The 18,486-nt window shown below is 32.2% G+C and overlaps 1 protein-coding gene across 5 annotated transcripts in view; it reads right to left on the bottom strand.

The window, feature by feature from the left end:
• Positions 1-17,922, bottom strand: part of LOC122517679 (eukaryotic translation initiation factor 4 gamma 3-like) — a 45,533-nt gene extending 27,611 nt beyond the window's left edge. For 2 of the 5 annotated variants that reach the window (XM_043636195.1, XM_043636196.1), the window contains exon 1: positions 237-3,444. Coding sequence is in view for 1 of the 5 variants with exons in the window: in XM_043636197.1 (XP_043492132.1) it covers positions 16,712-16,964 (253 nt within the window). In the remaining 4 variants the exon portion in view is untranslated. Of the gene's footprint in view, positions 1-236; positions 3,445-16,711 lie in introns of those variants that run through there. The other 3 variants (XM_043636197.1, XM_043636198.1, XM_043636199.1) reach the window with 3 other exon arrangements.
• Between the last annotated feature and the right edge of the window lie 564 nt (positions 17,923-18,486).

Below are 18,486 nucleotides of genomic sequence, written 5' to 3'. Positions count from 1 at the left end.
CTAAAAATTGGGCTACTTTTTTGTTATATATATATATATCTTTTCCAAAGATCGAGTATATAATATATGATTTATATATATATTTCTGTTCTATTAATTTTTGGTTCTTTTCGTTAAAGTAGAGCGTGCGTTTATATTATATATATATTTATATATATATATATAGGCTCTTATTGAGAGATTGATTATATTCTTCGGGGTAAAAAATATTATTATCAATATTTAACCAACACTACCTTCTGTTTTTTACGGGCGTTTTAATCGGCGATGGAGCACCATGACGTCATCGTTTTCTGTTATCGACGACAACGAACGATACGATCGTCGATCGTTCGTTGTATTAACCACTTTGTAAATTCGTCATCGATACCACAATATCCTTCTTTCCGTGTCTCCTTTTACCTCTTATCGTATCCTCCTCCCTTGTATTAATCTCGATAAAGATGTACGGATTAACGTGTGGTGGATGATGATAACGCGGCTCGTTTCTGCTACCAAAAGAACACATGAATATCGTTGCTGCTGTATACTCTGTTAGCGATACGTTGCTGTGCTTGCTGTCGTCGCCGCTGCTGCTGCTTGCTGCCGGCGGCGCTGTTGGCTGCCGTTCTCCCAAGAGCAAGAAGAAGCGTACACTCGAAATAATATTTTCGTTTATTATCGACGGAAGAACACGATTAACAAAGGGTTAACGATCTCTTTTCTTTTCCTCTTTTGTTACTAATATTTCAAATCTCGTATAATAAAGCGCGTATTACGAATATCATTCGAATTGTAATAACGAGAAAGAGAGAGGGAGAGAGAGTGAGAGAGAGAGAGATTATTAATTCTCCCTTTATTATATATACACTAGCAATGTTACTATTCCGGTGTCGGTCGAATGACTAACCGACCGACCGACCAACCGCCGATCGACCAACCCGAACCGAACCGACCGACTTCGACGACGTCCGAAATACGAATGAACGACGAAGATCAACGACGTTTCACGAAACTTATCGAAGAGGTTATCGATGGCCGCCGTGCGTCGTACCGCTACTATGTACTACTACTATTGTGTCCGTCCCCTGCCACCACACCAGTCGGTAATACGAATGGATGATGCTCTCTCCTTCTCTATTGTCGATTAAAGAAAACTTTTCTTTTTTTTCTCGAAACGAATCAGATGCACGGAACTTTTAAAATGATCCCTCCCCTCTTCCTCTTTCATGTAGTATACACGCCCCTTCTTCTCTTCTCTTCTCTTCTCTTCTCTTCTCTTCTCTTCGTGTATAACACTCTCTCTCTCGACGATTCTCTTCACACCGTGTAAAAGAGACACGCGCACACGCACACACACACCAAGCGCGCGCACGCACGCACGCACGCACCAACACACCACGTTGTTGCGTGCTGCTGCTGCTTTCCTCTCGTAGTGTACAGAGGAGTAGAGTAGATCGAACGCACGTGACCACGAATACGAGAACGTTGGATTTTTTTTTTAAAAACGCGTCGATGCACCCGATGCAACGAGAAATATATGTTGTTTTATTAATATTACATTAATAATATTATTATCAAGTAATATAGAGTATTATTTATATATATATATTTATATTATATATCGTTTATACTGACGATGTTTTACTAATTAAAAGAACTAAATTTTTGAACTAATTATTTTCCTAATTATCTTTATATCGTCGTCACGCTCTTCTTCTTCGCCGTTGCTCGTACCGAAAGGTATGATGAACCTCGCATGTCATTTTGTTTTCTTTTTTTTTTATCTATTCTTTCTCGTATTTCGTATTTAATTTATCTCTTTTTCTTTTGGTCAAAATGTAAATCCACGCGCGCGCGTACATGAAAATAAATCGTCGGTAACGAAGAAGACGACGACGATAACCGAAGAAACGGAAGGAACCGATGTAAACGAGCTATTGGTGCTCATCCGTGCCAAAATCGATATTTAAGTCACGACATCGGCTACTCCCTCTTCACGGCGCCGACTCTTCCCCTCTCACTCACTTACTCACTCCCTCTCTTCCGGTTCTCTATGAGGAGGAAGGGGAGAAGCAAAAATGGTGGGGATAGATTACGCATTTATCACGAGTATCGAAAGAGTCTTTCTCTCTCTATGTATATATAGATGCATCTATATATCTTTCTCTACCGTATGGTGCTTAATTTCCTACGGGATTTCCGTTTTTCTTTCTTCTCTTTCCCTCTTTTTTGTTGTTTGTATCTATCTCATTCTCTCAGCACGATCGGTGATTGACTCTTCCTATTTTCTCTTTCTATACTGCACCACCGCCACTACCATTACCGAGAAGTAGTTGTGTATCTTCTCTCTCTCTCCACCGTGTGGCGCTGCTCGGAAAGTTTCGGTTGGGTGCCGAAATTTGCCGAATGGCACACAAGAAACTAAAGCCGGATTCACCTTTGGCGACAACAGCGCTGCTCGTTTTCTTCCCCTTTGCCCCCGCACCTTAATCCTTTTTCTTTCTACACGTTTGTCGTATTGTTTTAACTGTTATATGTTAATAACGCGCACCGAAAAAGATGACGATGACGATGACGATAACTTCTTCATACACGTTTAATAATTGGTGGCGTACATTTTACAAGCACGAAAGAAATGCGAAAGACACTTGGCGGGCGGCATTTACAACAACGACGACGACGACGACGACGATGATGGCACCACGCAACGGCGCTTTACAGCGCCAGCAACCGAAACCTATATCTTCTACTCTTTTCCTTTTAATCTATCTATCTATCTATTCATCTATTTCTATCTTTTTTTTTTTTTTGAACAAAAGACGTTACGCTCTTATCGCCAACGGAACGACGACGGCGACGATGGCGACGACGACGACGACGAACAGCAAATATCTTTTAAACGGTTAATGCAAAATAAAATTAAACGAATGATGAACAACTATCGTGTACATCTTTCGTATGTATGAATACGTACGTTTTTCTTATGAGTGAACGCGCAAACGAAAAAGGGTTATCGCGCGCGAACACATTTCCATCCAATTTGAAATTAAATTTTCACTGCACCAATAGAAGAACACTATTCAGGTACCGAAGATATTTCACGTTACGTGTTCCCCGACACACAAGGCCATCCGACGCATGCGAAACGTCACACGCTCGTTGAATTTTTTTTTGCTTTTCTTTGCTTTAACACTTCGTAGTGTGTTTGTTGCTATCCTCGGTGGATGGCTACTCCACGAGTACCAAATATTTTCTACTAGTTCTTCTTATTATCTTCTTGTGTATTACGTAAAGTTCGACAAAGTATTTGAAACGTTATGGAACAGTTCTCTCATACGAGTGAGAGTCCCCCCTCGCATACGGACTCTATCTACTACGACTCGTAGCCCTCTAGCGATTCAAAAAACAACTAAAGGAAGCCAGGGCTGTCTATTGGTAAACGTATACCCCTACCCTTGTTCAGGGGTTCTTCCGTACAAACTTTCGGGGCTGTGATTGGTTGAGACTAAGATTCTTTCAAAAATCATAGAATAGATATGTTTGAAATGAAAAATAAATAGCTTCTTTCAAATAATTTTTCACACGCTGTTAACAATCTAATATTATATTTTTCTTAATTATTATGTGAAATATATATCTGTTTACATTTAGATTAAATCAGTCGTAAACAGTCTCTGGGTAAATTGTTTCAGGATAAATATTTCTATAATATAAATATATTTTATTTTAAAAATTTTTAACGTACGTTTAAAACACAATAGCCTATTTATTATTAACTATTTGAAATAGTATTTTATTTATCACTATAATAAAAAAAATCGTATTATTTGACTCGCATTCAAAAAAGTAATTATAAATTATTCCCTATACGTAATATATTATAAACAAATTTTCAATTTTCCGAGGATAGAATTTGTCGATAAGTATTCGTAAGAAAATCAACGTTCCCAAAGTGTCGTGTGATCCTATAATAAACTGACCTTGGATAAAACGAAAATCTAAAGAGAAGAATATCTCTCCATGTGTTCTCTTCAACTTTCTCTATCAGGTATAAAACCATCAAGAGAAACGTCTAGTCATTTATAAAACAATCTTGGCTATATAAAAATGCGATAAAATGAAAAGAAATATCATTCATTCGGAAAGATTCATCGATCCGTAATTTCATCGAAAAAAAAAACTCTATACATCGATATTATTTCAATTCGATTCAAAAGAAGATAGGAAAGAAAAAAAGAAAAAAAAAACAAGAAAATTGTATCGAAATAATAAATAATAACGATTATTTAAAAAATTCGAAATTTTGATAGAAGATACACATAATCGGGGCTGATCGATACGTCCCTGAGAGAAGTAGTCAAACCTCGAAGCAACAAAAGAAATGCAGAAAGAGCAGACACGAACGTACGTACATGATCGCGTGCGCAGGCCAATGGGCAAGAAGAATTGCAGGACATTCAATGCGCATGCGCAGAAGACGATGGCGAATACCCTACTTCAGCCCGCGTGAATGCAACGACGAGCGGGCACAGCCCTGTTACGGTGCATTTGAGGGTAATGTGGTAGCAAGCAAGCTAGCAAAGCAAGCAAGCAAGCAAGCAAGCAAGCAGGCACAAGCTTTTGTGCATGCGTGCGCACGTATAACCCGTTTTAAATAACTCAACCACCAGATGTGTCACACCTACTAAGAATCCTACAAAAAGATGTGCCACGTGAATGCTTAAATTAATAACTATAGATAATATATAACAAATTCTTATTAATTATTATTTTTTCGATATACTTTTTGATTCGAGTTTACCACCACCACCATTTTTCTTACCATCCTTCTTTCTAACCCTTAAATTCTTGAATATGTTTGAATGCTAAACCAAATTCCAAGAAGGTCAGAAATTCTATCTTTCTTTTACAATAGAATAAAAATAAGAAAAGTTTCCTCTTAGAAAAAAAAATATATATATATAAATGTAAAAAAAAGAAGAGAATTTTTGGTCCTCTAAAGCTGTTGGAACAAAATGGTTTTGTTCTTTTTAAAGCAAATCTATGCTTTGTAGTCTATTATCATAGTCCAACAATGAACTGACCTTAGATAAAATAACGAAAATATCTAAAATATGTCCCCATGTAGTTTCCTATCGGTTTTTTCTTGTTCAGGTATAAGGCAACAAAGCTTTAATGGTTTGAAGAAAAGAATATTACTTTTCTTTTCCTTGAAAATATCTATTTTTATACTACACGCATCTCATAGATTTTTTCCAAAGCAACGAACTTTAGAAAACGTAGGTTTCACTTTTCCAATATATATATATATATATATATATATATATTTTATTTTACTTCGTTGCTAATTATAAAATATCTTTTATTATTAATTATATATAAAAATATATAAAAATAATTATATTATATATTAATATATAAAAAAACAAAATTTCTATTATTGTTTAACTAGATTTTAAAAAGTTTCTTAATATTATACAATACTCAAACATCTTATAGATTGATTTTTCGTTGTGAACAAAAATCGTAACGTCTGAGAAGATAATAAAATAAAAAAAAGAAACAAAAATATAATTTCTTTCTGTTCACAAATATTAAAATAATTAATAATAGATACATTTTTTTGTAATAATTTGTTCTCGTTTTAATGATTCCTAGTTAAATGTTAATTAGATAAGAAAGTAATGAACTTATAATATAATTGGATGACTCGATCGTTGTCGAACGAACTCGTACAATATACAGAAATCTAACTATTATTATTACAAGAAGATAACGAAAAGATATATGTATGTATTAAGAAAGGTTAAACTTTGTGAGTCATTATAGAAATAGAGAAATTACATTAGTAATAAACATTAGCCTATAATTATCCTGACAAATTGTACAAAGTATCAATTCTATATTTATTCGTTCATTTATTCCATTTTTGTTCTTATTCGGTTTTATCTGTAAACAAATATTAACGAAAAACAAAAAAAAAAAAATATCTCATTTTATTTACAATTTGTTTTATTTCTCAAACTACGATAATAAATGTTGTTCTTTTTTTTTCTTGCCTCTTATCTCGAGAAGAACACATTTTCTACGAAGATCTCAAAAATGATTATTTCTAATCGTACGAAAATAAATCGAAAAGAGAAAGTAACCTTTGGAATAGATATTTTATTTACAAGAGAAAATAAAATAAGATAGAAAAAAATCGAAAGGTATAATAAAAATCCAAACTAAGAATCCCGAACCGAAAACCTTTCCTAAATATTGAAAAGAATTTAAAAAAATAAGAATAGAAAAGAGTGTAACTAATGCAGGATGAAACGAACGACAATCCTTCGAAATATAAAAAAGAAAAAAAAATAATGGAAGAATGGATAGAAAATCACACAAAAAAAAAAAATCGTTCCTTTAAATAACAATATATTTTCTAAACAAATTCTTTTCGTCTATTGTAAAACACTGGTGGTCCCACCCCCGCCGTTAAAATTCATTCAATCGAAATTTTTTATAAATCGTGACGATCGTTGAAAAATCTTCCCTATTGATATTTCTAAAGAAAAATAAAAAATGAAGAAAAGTAAAAGAAGAAGGATAGTCCCTTTATATGAAAAAAAGAAAAAATATAAGAAAAAATATATTCAATAGATAGGAAAATTTCTTATCGCCATTGTAAACATGGCCCTAACAGCAAGAGGCAAATTCTGATGACCATCCTCTTGCTTTCTCTTCCCTCTCTTCACCCCTCTCCCCAGTCGGACTTTCAACTATGAGAATGTTGAGAAAAATCACCAGCTTATATTTGTAAAAAAAAAAAAAAAAAAAAAAAAGGAATAAAAGTAGAAAGATTTTCGTTTTATAAAGAGAGAGAGAGAGAGAGAGAGAAAATACAAAAATATATTTAATAGGAATTCTTCTATTGTAAACCATTCCCCATAGATACTTCCCCTCTTGTGCTTTAGTCCTTTATAGGGAGAAACTTGGATGACCATCGTGAAATTTTGAAACATGAGTAAAGAATCTTACTGCTAAACTAACGAAAATCTTTTTCTAAGTAAATATATGTAGGAAAAAAATTAAAATTAAAATTAAAATTAAAATTAAAATAAAATAAAATATAAAATAAAATAAATATAAAAAGAAACTCGTATGAACTATTACTATCATAAAAATTTTAATCTTGCTAATCTAAATGATTAAACTAACGAATATCTTTTTCTAAGTAAATATATATAGGAAAAAAATAAAAATTAAAATAATATAAAATAAAATATAAAATAAATTAAAATAAAATAAAAATTAAAATACAATAAATAAAATATAAAATAAAATAAAATAAATACAAGAAAAAACCCGTATGAAATTCTATCTTGCTAATCTAAGTGATTAAACTAACGAATATCTTTTTCTAAGTAAATATATATAGGAAAAAAATAAAAATAAAAATTAAAATAGAATAAAATATAAAATAAATTAAAATAAATAAAATAAAATAAAATAAAATAAAATATAAAATAAAATAAAATATAAATACAAGAAAAAACCCGTATGAAAATTCTATCTTGCTAATCTAAATGATTAAACTAACGAATATCTTTTTCTAAGTAAATATATATAGGAAAAAAATAAAAATTAAAATAAAATAGAATAAAAAATATAAAATACAATAAAATATAAAATAAAATAAAATATAAATACAAGAAAAAACCCGTATGAAAATTCTATCTTGCTAATCTAAATAATTAAACTAACGAATATCTATTTTCAAATATATACGGAAAGAACAAAAATAAAAATAAAAATAAAAATAAAAATAAAAATATAAAAATAAATATAAAATAAAATAAACACACACGTGAAGAAATATTTCGTTCATCAACGATGAAGTATCCGAACACTACAAGAAGAAGAAGAAGAAGAAGAAAAGGAAGAAGAAGAAGGGAATTTCGAGGTAACCACCACCAGTTTGAAGAAGATGAATAAGAAGAATAAGAAGAAGAAGAAGAAGAAGGGAATTTCGAAGTAACCACCACCAGTTTGAAGATGAAGAAGAAGAAGAATAAGAAGAAGAAGAAGAAAAAGAAAGAAGATGATCTTCGACGACGTGTGTAGGATTCGTTAGGTGGGTAACCTAGTTTTGACGAGGATGCACCAACCCAAGCAACCCAAGCAAGCCGGGGTCGCAGTATAACGACGCCGTGGGTAGATCGATACCTACACGCACCCGCCACCCGCTCTGCTTACAGCCTAGATTCGCTTGCCTAGGATAGGTGCTGCATGAAGGGGGACGTGTGACCTACATAGGCTTGGGAGAATGGTGAAAAGGCGAGAGGAAATGCATCGAAAGAGAGAGAGAGAGAGAGAGAGAATGTTGATTCTCTTGAGCATCCAATAATCCACACAATGAAACAAACTCGCCCCCCCCATCCCCCATAACATCCTTTAAACAACATGGAAACGATTTGTTTTCTTCCTTATGAATCACCATTCTTCCCTTCGTTAAATCTTTCACAACTATAATTAAATTTCTAATAATTATTCTAAGAAAATTATTTCATTTTTTTTTATTTCAATAAAAATTCAATCGTATGATAATTATTAGAATCAAAAGTTCGTGCATTTATTTTGTTGCACAAACTGCACGATGAATTCTTTTTCATAAAATTTACTTTATAAATGTTAATTAAAAAACGTACTAAATATTGGGTTCATTTTCAATGGAAATAAAAATCACACGTTTGAAAATACATATATATATATATATGTAATAAAGAAAAGTAGCAGTTGGGTTGATTTTCTTATAGTTATATTTGATGCTTTAAGTTTTCTTCTCCTACGTTTAGTAGTAGTCCAGTGAGTATGCGCGCGCATGCGTATTATATACCTATACATATATACATATATATATATATGATGAGTAGGCGAAGAAGAAGAAGAAGAAGAAGAATAAAAATAATAAGAAGAAGGGGTAAAACATAAAGAAGAAGAAGAAGAAGAAGAAGAAGAAGAAGAAGAAAGAAAGGATGAGAAAAAAGATAAAGAAAGAGTAGGGACTCGTCGTCTAGTCTTCGTTCGGAAGAAGGAAAGCTGAAGATTTCGGAAATGGTAGGAGGAAGAGGGGTTGGTGAGGGAAGAGGATGAGGAAGAGGATGAGGGAGAGGGGAGAAGGAAAATAAGGTGCGACGATCCTGCTGTCTGCGCCGAGGTTTCCTCCTCTGAGGAGAACCCCAGACTGTCGGGAGAGGTGAAGAGAAAGAGGTGGTGGTGGGAGGAGGGGGAGGAGGTGAACGGAATAGGAAAGGGTAATGTACAGAGGAGGAGGAAAGGGGGATGATGATGATGGTTGTGTAGGTCGTCGCAACAACCCTCTCTTATATATGTTGTCCTCTCTCTCTCTCTCTCTCTCTCTCTCTCTTTCTCTCTCTTTGTCTGTCTGTCTCTCTCGGTTGGACCGTTTCCGACCGTTTACGAGACATGCGGCCTAAGTTCAAAGTCCTTCTCAACACATGGGCAAAATCGTGCTTCTACCTACTCCTCCTTATGATGCTGATGCTAACTTTACTTTTTTTTTTTTAAATCATTGACGGTGTAGATTCGAAATTGAAAAATCTATTTTTTTTTTGTTCTGACTATCCTCTCTTTGCGTATCCAATCGATTTCAATCGATCGTGGTTTTATTTAATTACGATTTGATTTGTCGTTAAACAAGTATGAATAAATTAATTGTAAAAATTATATATATATATAGGTTAATATGAAATGTGTGAGATTTTTTTAGTCAATTGGATAACGAACAAAGTATTTCGTTTGTATTTAGAAATTAATTGAAACAATGCAATTTTTATTCTAATAAAATTGCATTCATAGTTGCGTGTAATGAAAAATAGTATTTCTTTCGCTAACGGTTCTGTTGCATACCGATCGATCAAGGAAAAATAAACAAATATAAGAAAAAAGGTTCAATAGGTATTTTCCAAATTCCAAGTATTCGAGTTAGGTTCCGGAAACGATTGGAATTTTTAAGCAGGTAGCAGTCAACAAACTGCGTTCAGGCGACCCAACATTTTTGAACAATTCATAATATTCGGTCAAGCAGGACAATACTTTTATTCGGGTCATTCAAAAAGCAAATTCGAATTGGAATTATGGGGGGGGGGGGGGAAATAACGATTTCGTATTATTACATAGAAAAACGTACATGTAATACGATATATAAGGTAATTAATAATAATAATATAAAAAATAGAAAGTAATTTTTAAAAATACACGAATACATGAATTTTCAAAAAAAAATACGTTCGATCGAAAATTCGAATAAACAATAATCAAATAATTTTATCATGATATCAGCGTGAAACAGATAAAGAAGAAGATGAAGATGAAGAAGAAGAAGAAGAAGAAGAATAAGTAGAAGAAGGAGTAGGAGTAATGGGGAGGAAAAGGGGCTGAGGGGGAAAGAGAGGAAGAGACGAACCATACAAGTCGCTCTTTCCAGGGGTCTTTGAGCCCTCAAGCCGTTGACCTTGGAAAGGTAGCATGGAAACCTCGTGGTGTCGAGCAGTAGTACTCTCCTCTACGTGGGCGTTTTAGTACGAGGTTACCGGAATGAGAGGGGAAGAGGGGGAGGGGAGAAGAGAGAGAGAGAGAGAGAGAGAGAGAGAGGTTTGGGTGGAGAACTTGAAGAGGAGGAGGAGGAGGAGGAGGATAAGAGAAACGAAGAGAGGTGAAAAGAAAAAAAAGAGAGAAAGAGAGAGAGAGGATTCAACGCAGCAGACACAACGAACGAAAGAAAGAAAGAAAGAAATGAACGAACGCGCGAACGTCTGGACGAAGAAGGAAAGGAGAGGAAGAGGAGGAGGAGGAGGAGGGGTATATATGAAAGGGAGGAAGGAGGGTCGATATATCCCCGACTTTCTCTCCCTCGTCCGGGCAACGAACCCTGCCACCCTTGCCAAACAGCCTTTATACTCTCGCAAGCAATACGCGTTATTGCGTGCTAACCCTGAAAACCATCCGAAATTGGGCACCGACAGACCCCCTAACCACCGTCGCCGACACCGTGGTCAAGAGCCTTACCCAAATTGAGAGGGGGTAATAGGTGGGAAAGAGAAAGGGTGAAACAAAGATGGATGAATTGATTGATAGATTCAGATGTCCTTTGATATAACAATTTGCGAGAATGCAATAATATTTTCTTATATATTCTTACTCTTGTTTTCTTTTTATTTTATTGAATGAGTTAGTTGTTTTTTTTTGGAAAAATTTATTTCAACTTTACCTAGTCGGTAATTTCGTTTTCTTGAAATAGGTGTATGATTAAGTAAAGGAAACTACTTTACCGACGGATAAAAAGGAAATTGTTATAAATTAGTTAGAGAACGTAATATGTATATTTCGTTTTTAATTCTAATCGTATACGTGACAACGTGATTTTAATTAAGCGTTGTGTTAACAGGACAATGATATTGGAAGAAGGTATCGTATGGCCTCTCTTTTTCTTTCTTTCTTTCTTTCTCTCTTTATTTTCGAGACATATGATAGTAAAATACGGCATTGTTTTATATCAGGTAAATCGAGTCCTCGACCAAAACGGTAATCATGAGAAATGTCACGTAGCACGGGTAAGACCTTATTCGCGGTTCTCTGATTGGTCGTCGTCGTTTCGTTCTTAATGCTTTTATAAATGAAGAATTTATATGTTGTGTAGAGTACGCCTTACCGTTATACTGCCTGTTGCATAGTGCAAGAGAAACCGTTTGATTATGTCATCGATAGTTGAAAGTGTTCCCTTCCCACCACCAGCTGGGTTATATTTTTTTTTTCTTCCTCTTCTTCTTCTTCTTCTACTTTTTATTTTTATTTACTTTTTGCAATGTTTAACCGAACTTTTTAATATAAGCGTATCATGTATTATGTACCTCCGTAAGGTGTAATGATATGGTAGCCATATTGATTTGATTTTATTCAAAAATTCAATTATTATTCAAATCTTATTAAATTGTTGAAAAAAAAATAACGGTGATATATAATAATACAATTGATATAATATTGATTATTAAAATAATTGTATTAATTTTCTTTGCAAATATTTAAGATTAAATGTCAAACGTTCGTAACACCGATATATACGTAGAGTGAAATACGCGGAGAACCGGTAGAAAATACGCATTCCTGACAAGGCCGCGCGCTCAAGAAAGAGGCCGCTGAACATCCGGAGAGAGAAGCTTAATCGTATTTCATTCTCTCTTTTTACACGCCTGTTTTAATCCTTTTACATTTCGCGTTGCCAACTATATTCTCTCTCTGTGTGTACTCAATAATGTAATCTTTAAATAGTCATTTTGTTTTATAAGTATTTATATAATAAATATACATATATATATGTATGTATATTCAATTGAAATAATTTTCAATCAAATGAAAATCTTTTTCTATATTAATAATAATAATAATAAGAATTTTTCTAATTATACGAAAAAAAAAGAATAAAATAAAGAGATTGAATTTTTCTTAAATATTTTCTTCTCTAATGATATTAATAATATCGCACAAGAATTATGACGAACGCAAAATAAAGTGCGTGTTTCTCTTTCTACCTGGTCACCTGAATAATGATCCGGATTTTATCGAACTTCCAGTTTGTTACCTGAACCGACTTTCACCTGAAAATTGCGATTGAACATTGCGTACGTTTATCTAGTCCCGTGCAACCCGGTTATAAAACGTTAACATTTTATACTTTATATATATATATTTATTTATTATATTCGGTCGATCATTTTTATCATTTAAATTTAATAATAAAAAGAAAAGAAAAACCAACCCAATCTACTTTTAGCAATTGATACCTGTAAACTGATCGAATAATAAAAACTTTCTTTAGCTTTTTATCATTCAACATAACAAGTATACGTTTTTAGATTGATTTAAATAAACAATATGTTAAAATTAATACTTTTCTTATATATTATTATATATCTCGATAAAAATATATAATAAAAAAAGAATATAAAATCGAATTTATAACTTGTGGCGCCATCTCGCAATATCATTCAAAACTACCAATAAGAAAGAAGAATACAACTAGCGCCATCTCGGTCAATTGCATCTTACTATTTTTTTGTACTTATCTCTTATGGTGTTTCAAATAGTTACACGTGAAATAACTATAAATTTTTACGAACAAAACCAGAAATACATTTTTATATTTCGTATTCGCATGTTACGAATGAAAAGATAGTAAATCGGTAAATCATGTAAAAATATTATTTTATATAAAAGAAAAAAAAAGAAAAAGGAAAGGAAAAGTCAAGACTTTTTCTTTCTTTCTCTTTTGTAAGATCCGTTCGACGAACATTCGACAAATCTTACGATGGTATAGTAGTAGACAAATAAAATACGAACAATGTAAAAAACATACGACACCCTATATTTGTGTTAGATACACTCTCAACAGACTTACCTACAACTGTCGACATTTCCGTCGTACGGTGTTGTCTCGTGGGGACGTTTGTCCAGTTCGAGTAGGCAGTCTCTAAGTCAATGATGACACGTGTCCTTGACGGTTAAGCGCATGTTAACGGCGTGCACACTCCGTTACGAGATTTATAAATATATATGTTTAAAAATAATACCGTCAACTAATTATTAACATTCGTGTCACAAAGAAGAAGAAAAAAGAAAAAAAAAAGAGCAAAAATTAATAATTCTTTATTACAAAAATCCGAATTATTTGATCTAGTAACTTAAGACACGTGGAACGCGAAGTTCAGAAACCGAAAATTATCGTTTGGAGATAAAACCTTCCCCCCAAAAAAGAAAAAAACAAAAAAGAAATAAAATAGTATTATATAATCTTGTTGGCGGATACTTTGAACTTGCTCTTCCTTGAAATAATTGCGACGAACTAAAGAACTCGATAGATTTTCACGAATACTGGTTAACAATATCGTCACTTATCTCAACATTCTAATAACACTATCTTTATCGATATTGATATCTGTTCCTGTATAAAATATGATTGCTTAATGCAATCGTGATTTTGCACACGTATGTTTCCTATACATACATATAAATATATATATATATATATATATTCGAATGCAGGAATCACCGTTGTTAATTTACTGATTGATTACGTGAAAGGAATGAATGAAAATAATAATTGTCTTTTCTATTTATCTTTTATCTTTCCTTTCTTTTTCTCTCCCTCTCAGAATTTTTATCTTCGAATAATGATCTTTCTCTTCTTCTTTTCTTTTTTTTTTCTCTTTCTTTTATTTCTTTTTAATTACAATTGTTTTTTATTAGAGAACGGGGAAGAACACGCGTTGGATTATTTACGCCACGCACACGCCAACAAACACGAGGTGACTTTTAACCATATGCTCGTAACAAGTTGCTAAAAGACAGTAAAGTAATATGCTTTTTAATTATTATAATAGATAATCTCTAATGTACACCCTTTTTCTTTTTCTTTTTATAATACTAAACGATATATTCCGTGACTCTACACTAATTAAATGTTATGAAGAATATTTTTAGTTAAATTTAAATGTGTAATGCTTTCTTTAAGAACGAATTCTTCTATGTAACTATCGTTTTTAGTACTTTGAACCGCCGGGGGAACGGATGATGGACACGCGAGAATACAGTCTCGAGAATAAAGTCTTACCAACCAAACAACGATATAACTACTATGGATTGCAAAAAAAAAACGAAGAGAAAAAAAAAGAAATAGAAGGTATGCTCCTCGGTGGGCTCGTTTTCGTTCGGTTCGCGCATTAACCATGCTCTCTACGTCATGATACTAACCTAATTGACAATATGGTTTGCAAATTGTAATAATTTTTCTCTCTATTTATGCCATATGAATTAATTTTTTGAATGTATTCATTTGTAATCTACGAATTCTATACATTATGTTATGTATTTATTATTTTTTAATAGAAGAACATTTGTAAGTGTAAAATAAAATGTATACACGTATACATTTTATAATATACATGTAATATACACGTGTGTAATACATGTGTATGGTAATAAGAACAAAATATGATTTATATTTGAACATTGTAATTAAATAGAGTAGATTGTAAACGATCAACGTTTCATATTTCCCGCCTGTTACAACTTAAGGATCTTCTAACGATCTGATTGGTCGAATTGGATTTCTACACACAGCCACACATAGGGGCCTTTCTTTTTATAACATAACGTGATAACTGCACAAGGTCTTTGGAATTTGCCACTTAAACATACTATGAATTACACTATTTCTTACAGTATCGAAGATATAGATAATGAAGAAGATTTCACGAGAAACATACGTGAAAAATATCAAAAAAGAGAAAAGATAAATCACATGAATTGTTAATATGTATATAGAACTAAAGAGAAAATTGTTATATAACTATGATTTACTAGATAATATCATCCTAATTCAAAGTTCAGATATCTTTGTAAGATAAAAACAAATTGAATCATGTATTTGACCCAAAACTCTGATTACTTCTTTCTTCAATTTTGGCTTTATGCTCAAGTCTAATCTATCTTATCAATATTTAACTTCTTTTTAAGTAAATGCGTTCACCTTAAGAGATAAGAAAAGAAAGATATTCTTTCAAAGAAATAAAATAATTACACTTGTGTTTTCTCTATTGTTCTATGTTCTTTTCTAATAATATTTTTGTATGTATATATATATAAATATATATTTAGAAAATAGAATTTTCGTATATTCTCAGTTAATTTATATGCATATATTACTGATTGATTACTAAACTAAACTATATTCAATGAATTTAATTAAAAAATTAGCTTTTCCTAATTATTTTGTAAATTAGATAATAGTTTTACTTGGAGGGTAGAAAGATATTATATAATACTATATATAATACAAGGAAACAATTGTTAAAAATTAATTTATATATATATCAAAAGCTATGTAATACATCTTTGTTATAAAATCTTAAAACAAAACTACTATTATATAAATTTGATTGACTATTCCATTTATAATAATCTTTTGAACTTAATATTTTGTCAAACAAATATGAAACAAATACTTCATGTTATGAGGAAAAATATTATTAAGGAAAACAAATAGAATAATATATAATAAACTCTTCCTTTCATAAATATATGTGTAATATAAATGCTATTAGGATCATCATCATTCTAATAAACTTATTTACAAATAATAAAATAATTCATTTAAAAACATTCATATAATATATGCATATTTTGTATTTAATTTTAATATATAAAGATTTATTCCTTGTAGAATATATGTATAGAAATTAACAAAGTTAAATGTAAATTCCATGTATGTATATATATGTGTATATATATATATATATACATATACATATATTAAAATTTATTTAAATTTTTAAATAATTATTTCAACATATTCAGATATATATACATATTGATATAAGTGTGTATGCATCAATGTATGCATCAAACAACGATGAGTATTTCTTTTGTGATTTTCTTTGCTATTACTACGAGCAGGCACATGGCCCGCGTGACCATCCTAACCTCAAATTTTGATTATCATGCGATACATATATATACATATCTATATATATATATATATATATATCACGTCTAAAGCATTCTTATACAAGCTGGTATCTGAAGTTGAAAATAGTCAATAAGGAAAAATGAATAAAATTATGAATAATAATAAAAAATAAACATGATGGTGACTATAATAAAAATGACTCACCTGCATTCGAAATATAACGCGGTGTACTCGTGGCAACTACTGTTGTACTATAACCTTGGGATAAGTGATGAACAGCAGGATTATTTACGTTAACGTTTAATACAAGCGGATGTTGCTGGTGTGGGTTATGATGATGCTGTTGCTGCTGCTGCTGTTGTTGCTGCTGTTGCTGTTGCTGCTGCTGCTGTTGATGATGATGATGATGGTAATGGTGGACAAGGTGGTGCTGTTTCCCTTTCGTCGGCATACTCATTAACTTCACAAACCAATTTCCGAACTATCCACTATCGTCAAATGTTGCCGACTTACGTAGCTCGCCTCGGTCCTCATAGGTACGTTATTTTCACACGCGTACGAAACGATGGTAACAATAATACGTTCTCGCTAATATTCATTTATATTAATTTTTATTGGAAGAAGAAGAAAAAAAAAAGAAAAAGAAAAAGAAAAACAGAAAGAAATTAAAACTTTCGAGTACGTAATATAGCCAAGACGATTTTGTTATTCTTTTCAACTGGAACGTTCGATTGATGGTAAATGAATGAAGTAGCGTACGACACGACACGACACGGACACGACACGACACGACGACAAAAACCCCACGTAGGAGAACACAAATGGGGAAGGGTTAACAACCAACGAGCTGACACGCGGATGACAAAAACCCCCACACGACGTATAACCTTATATATCTTGCTTTTTCTTCTAGATAATTGCAATGAAAAATAAATAAGGATTAAAACGAAATGCTCGATGTGATGGACACGATCGGTCGGTCAGAGAGGAGAACACGCACACACAAACATGCCTTTATTCCGCCCACTACTCTCACACTCTCTTCCTTCCACTGTTTTCCCTACGTAATACGAAAGCTCTTTGATCTTTCCAAGATTCGCGCGCGCGCGTTCCACACGTTGTTTGTTATATACTTTAATTGCGCGTATCACTGCTCTTGGATTTGGCTTTATTAATTGTTTTCTTTTTCTGCTATTACGGATCTAAAATGGAAAATATATTCTACCCTTTGTATAACCAACGTTTGATCAACGTACCACCTGCGTTAAATATTGCATACGGTTTCTCTTGTTTTTCTTTTTTTTTCTTCCTTTTTTTTTCTAAAGAACGAGTATTCTGAGCGAGAGAAATGAACAGAGGAACGTTATGTACCAATTGAAACAGCCAATTCTCTCTTTCGTGGAAATAATACCAGATGGCGTTATTAATTCTTCTCACTTCTATGGATGTTTCATGGTTGAAATACTTAATTTTCTTTTAAGTGCTAATATTTTAATATAGATATTAATTATATATATATATGTATATCATAAATTTAATTGTTTACCTCAAGGAAAGTTATTTTTATCAAACTCGATGCTATATACAGTTTATTTTTGTAAGTAAAGTATTTCTATACGTTCAAATGATCACCATGTTTTTTTTACTTAGGGATTTTACTGCGATATATCATAGGGTATTTTAAATTTTAAAATTGTAACTGTTTATACACATTCCACCAGTTAATCTAACATACCAACTAATTAATCATGAATGTTTTATATATAATTGAATCGATAAAATGATTTCCTTTTAAATATACCTGTTAGAAATATATATATCATATTCAACTTATCTATTTAATTTATTAGAATAATTATTGTAACGAAAATGAACACTCAGGAAGTCGCTCAATATTAATAAACTTGTATTCAGTTTAACCAATCGTAACGATACATAGTTAGTTACTATGTGCTGTGTGACAACTTGATAGCCAATTA

This window comes from Polistes fuscatus, unplaced genomic scaffold (genome assembly GCF_010416935.1).
Source record: "Polistes fuscatus isolate 324 unplaced genomic scaffold, CU_Pfus_HIC Scaffold21, whole genome shotgun sequence".
Classification (NCBI taxonomy): Eukaryota; Metazoa; Arthropoda; class Insecta; order Hymenoptera; family Vespidae; genus Polistes; species Polistes fuscatus.
The sequence above is the reverse complement of the archived record's forward strand: the minus strand, read 5'-3'. Positions and strand labels throughout refer to the sequence as shown.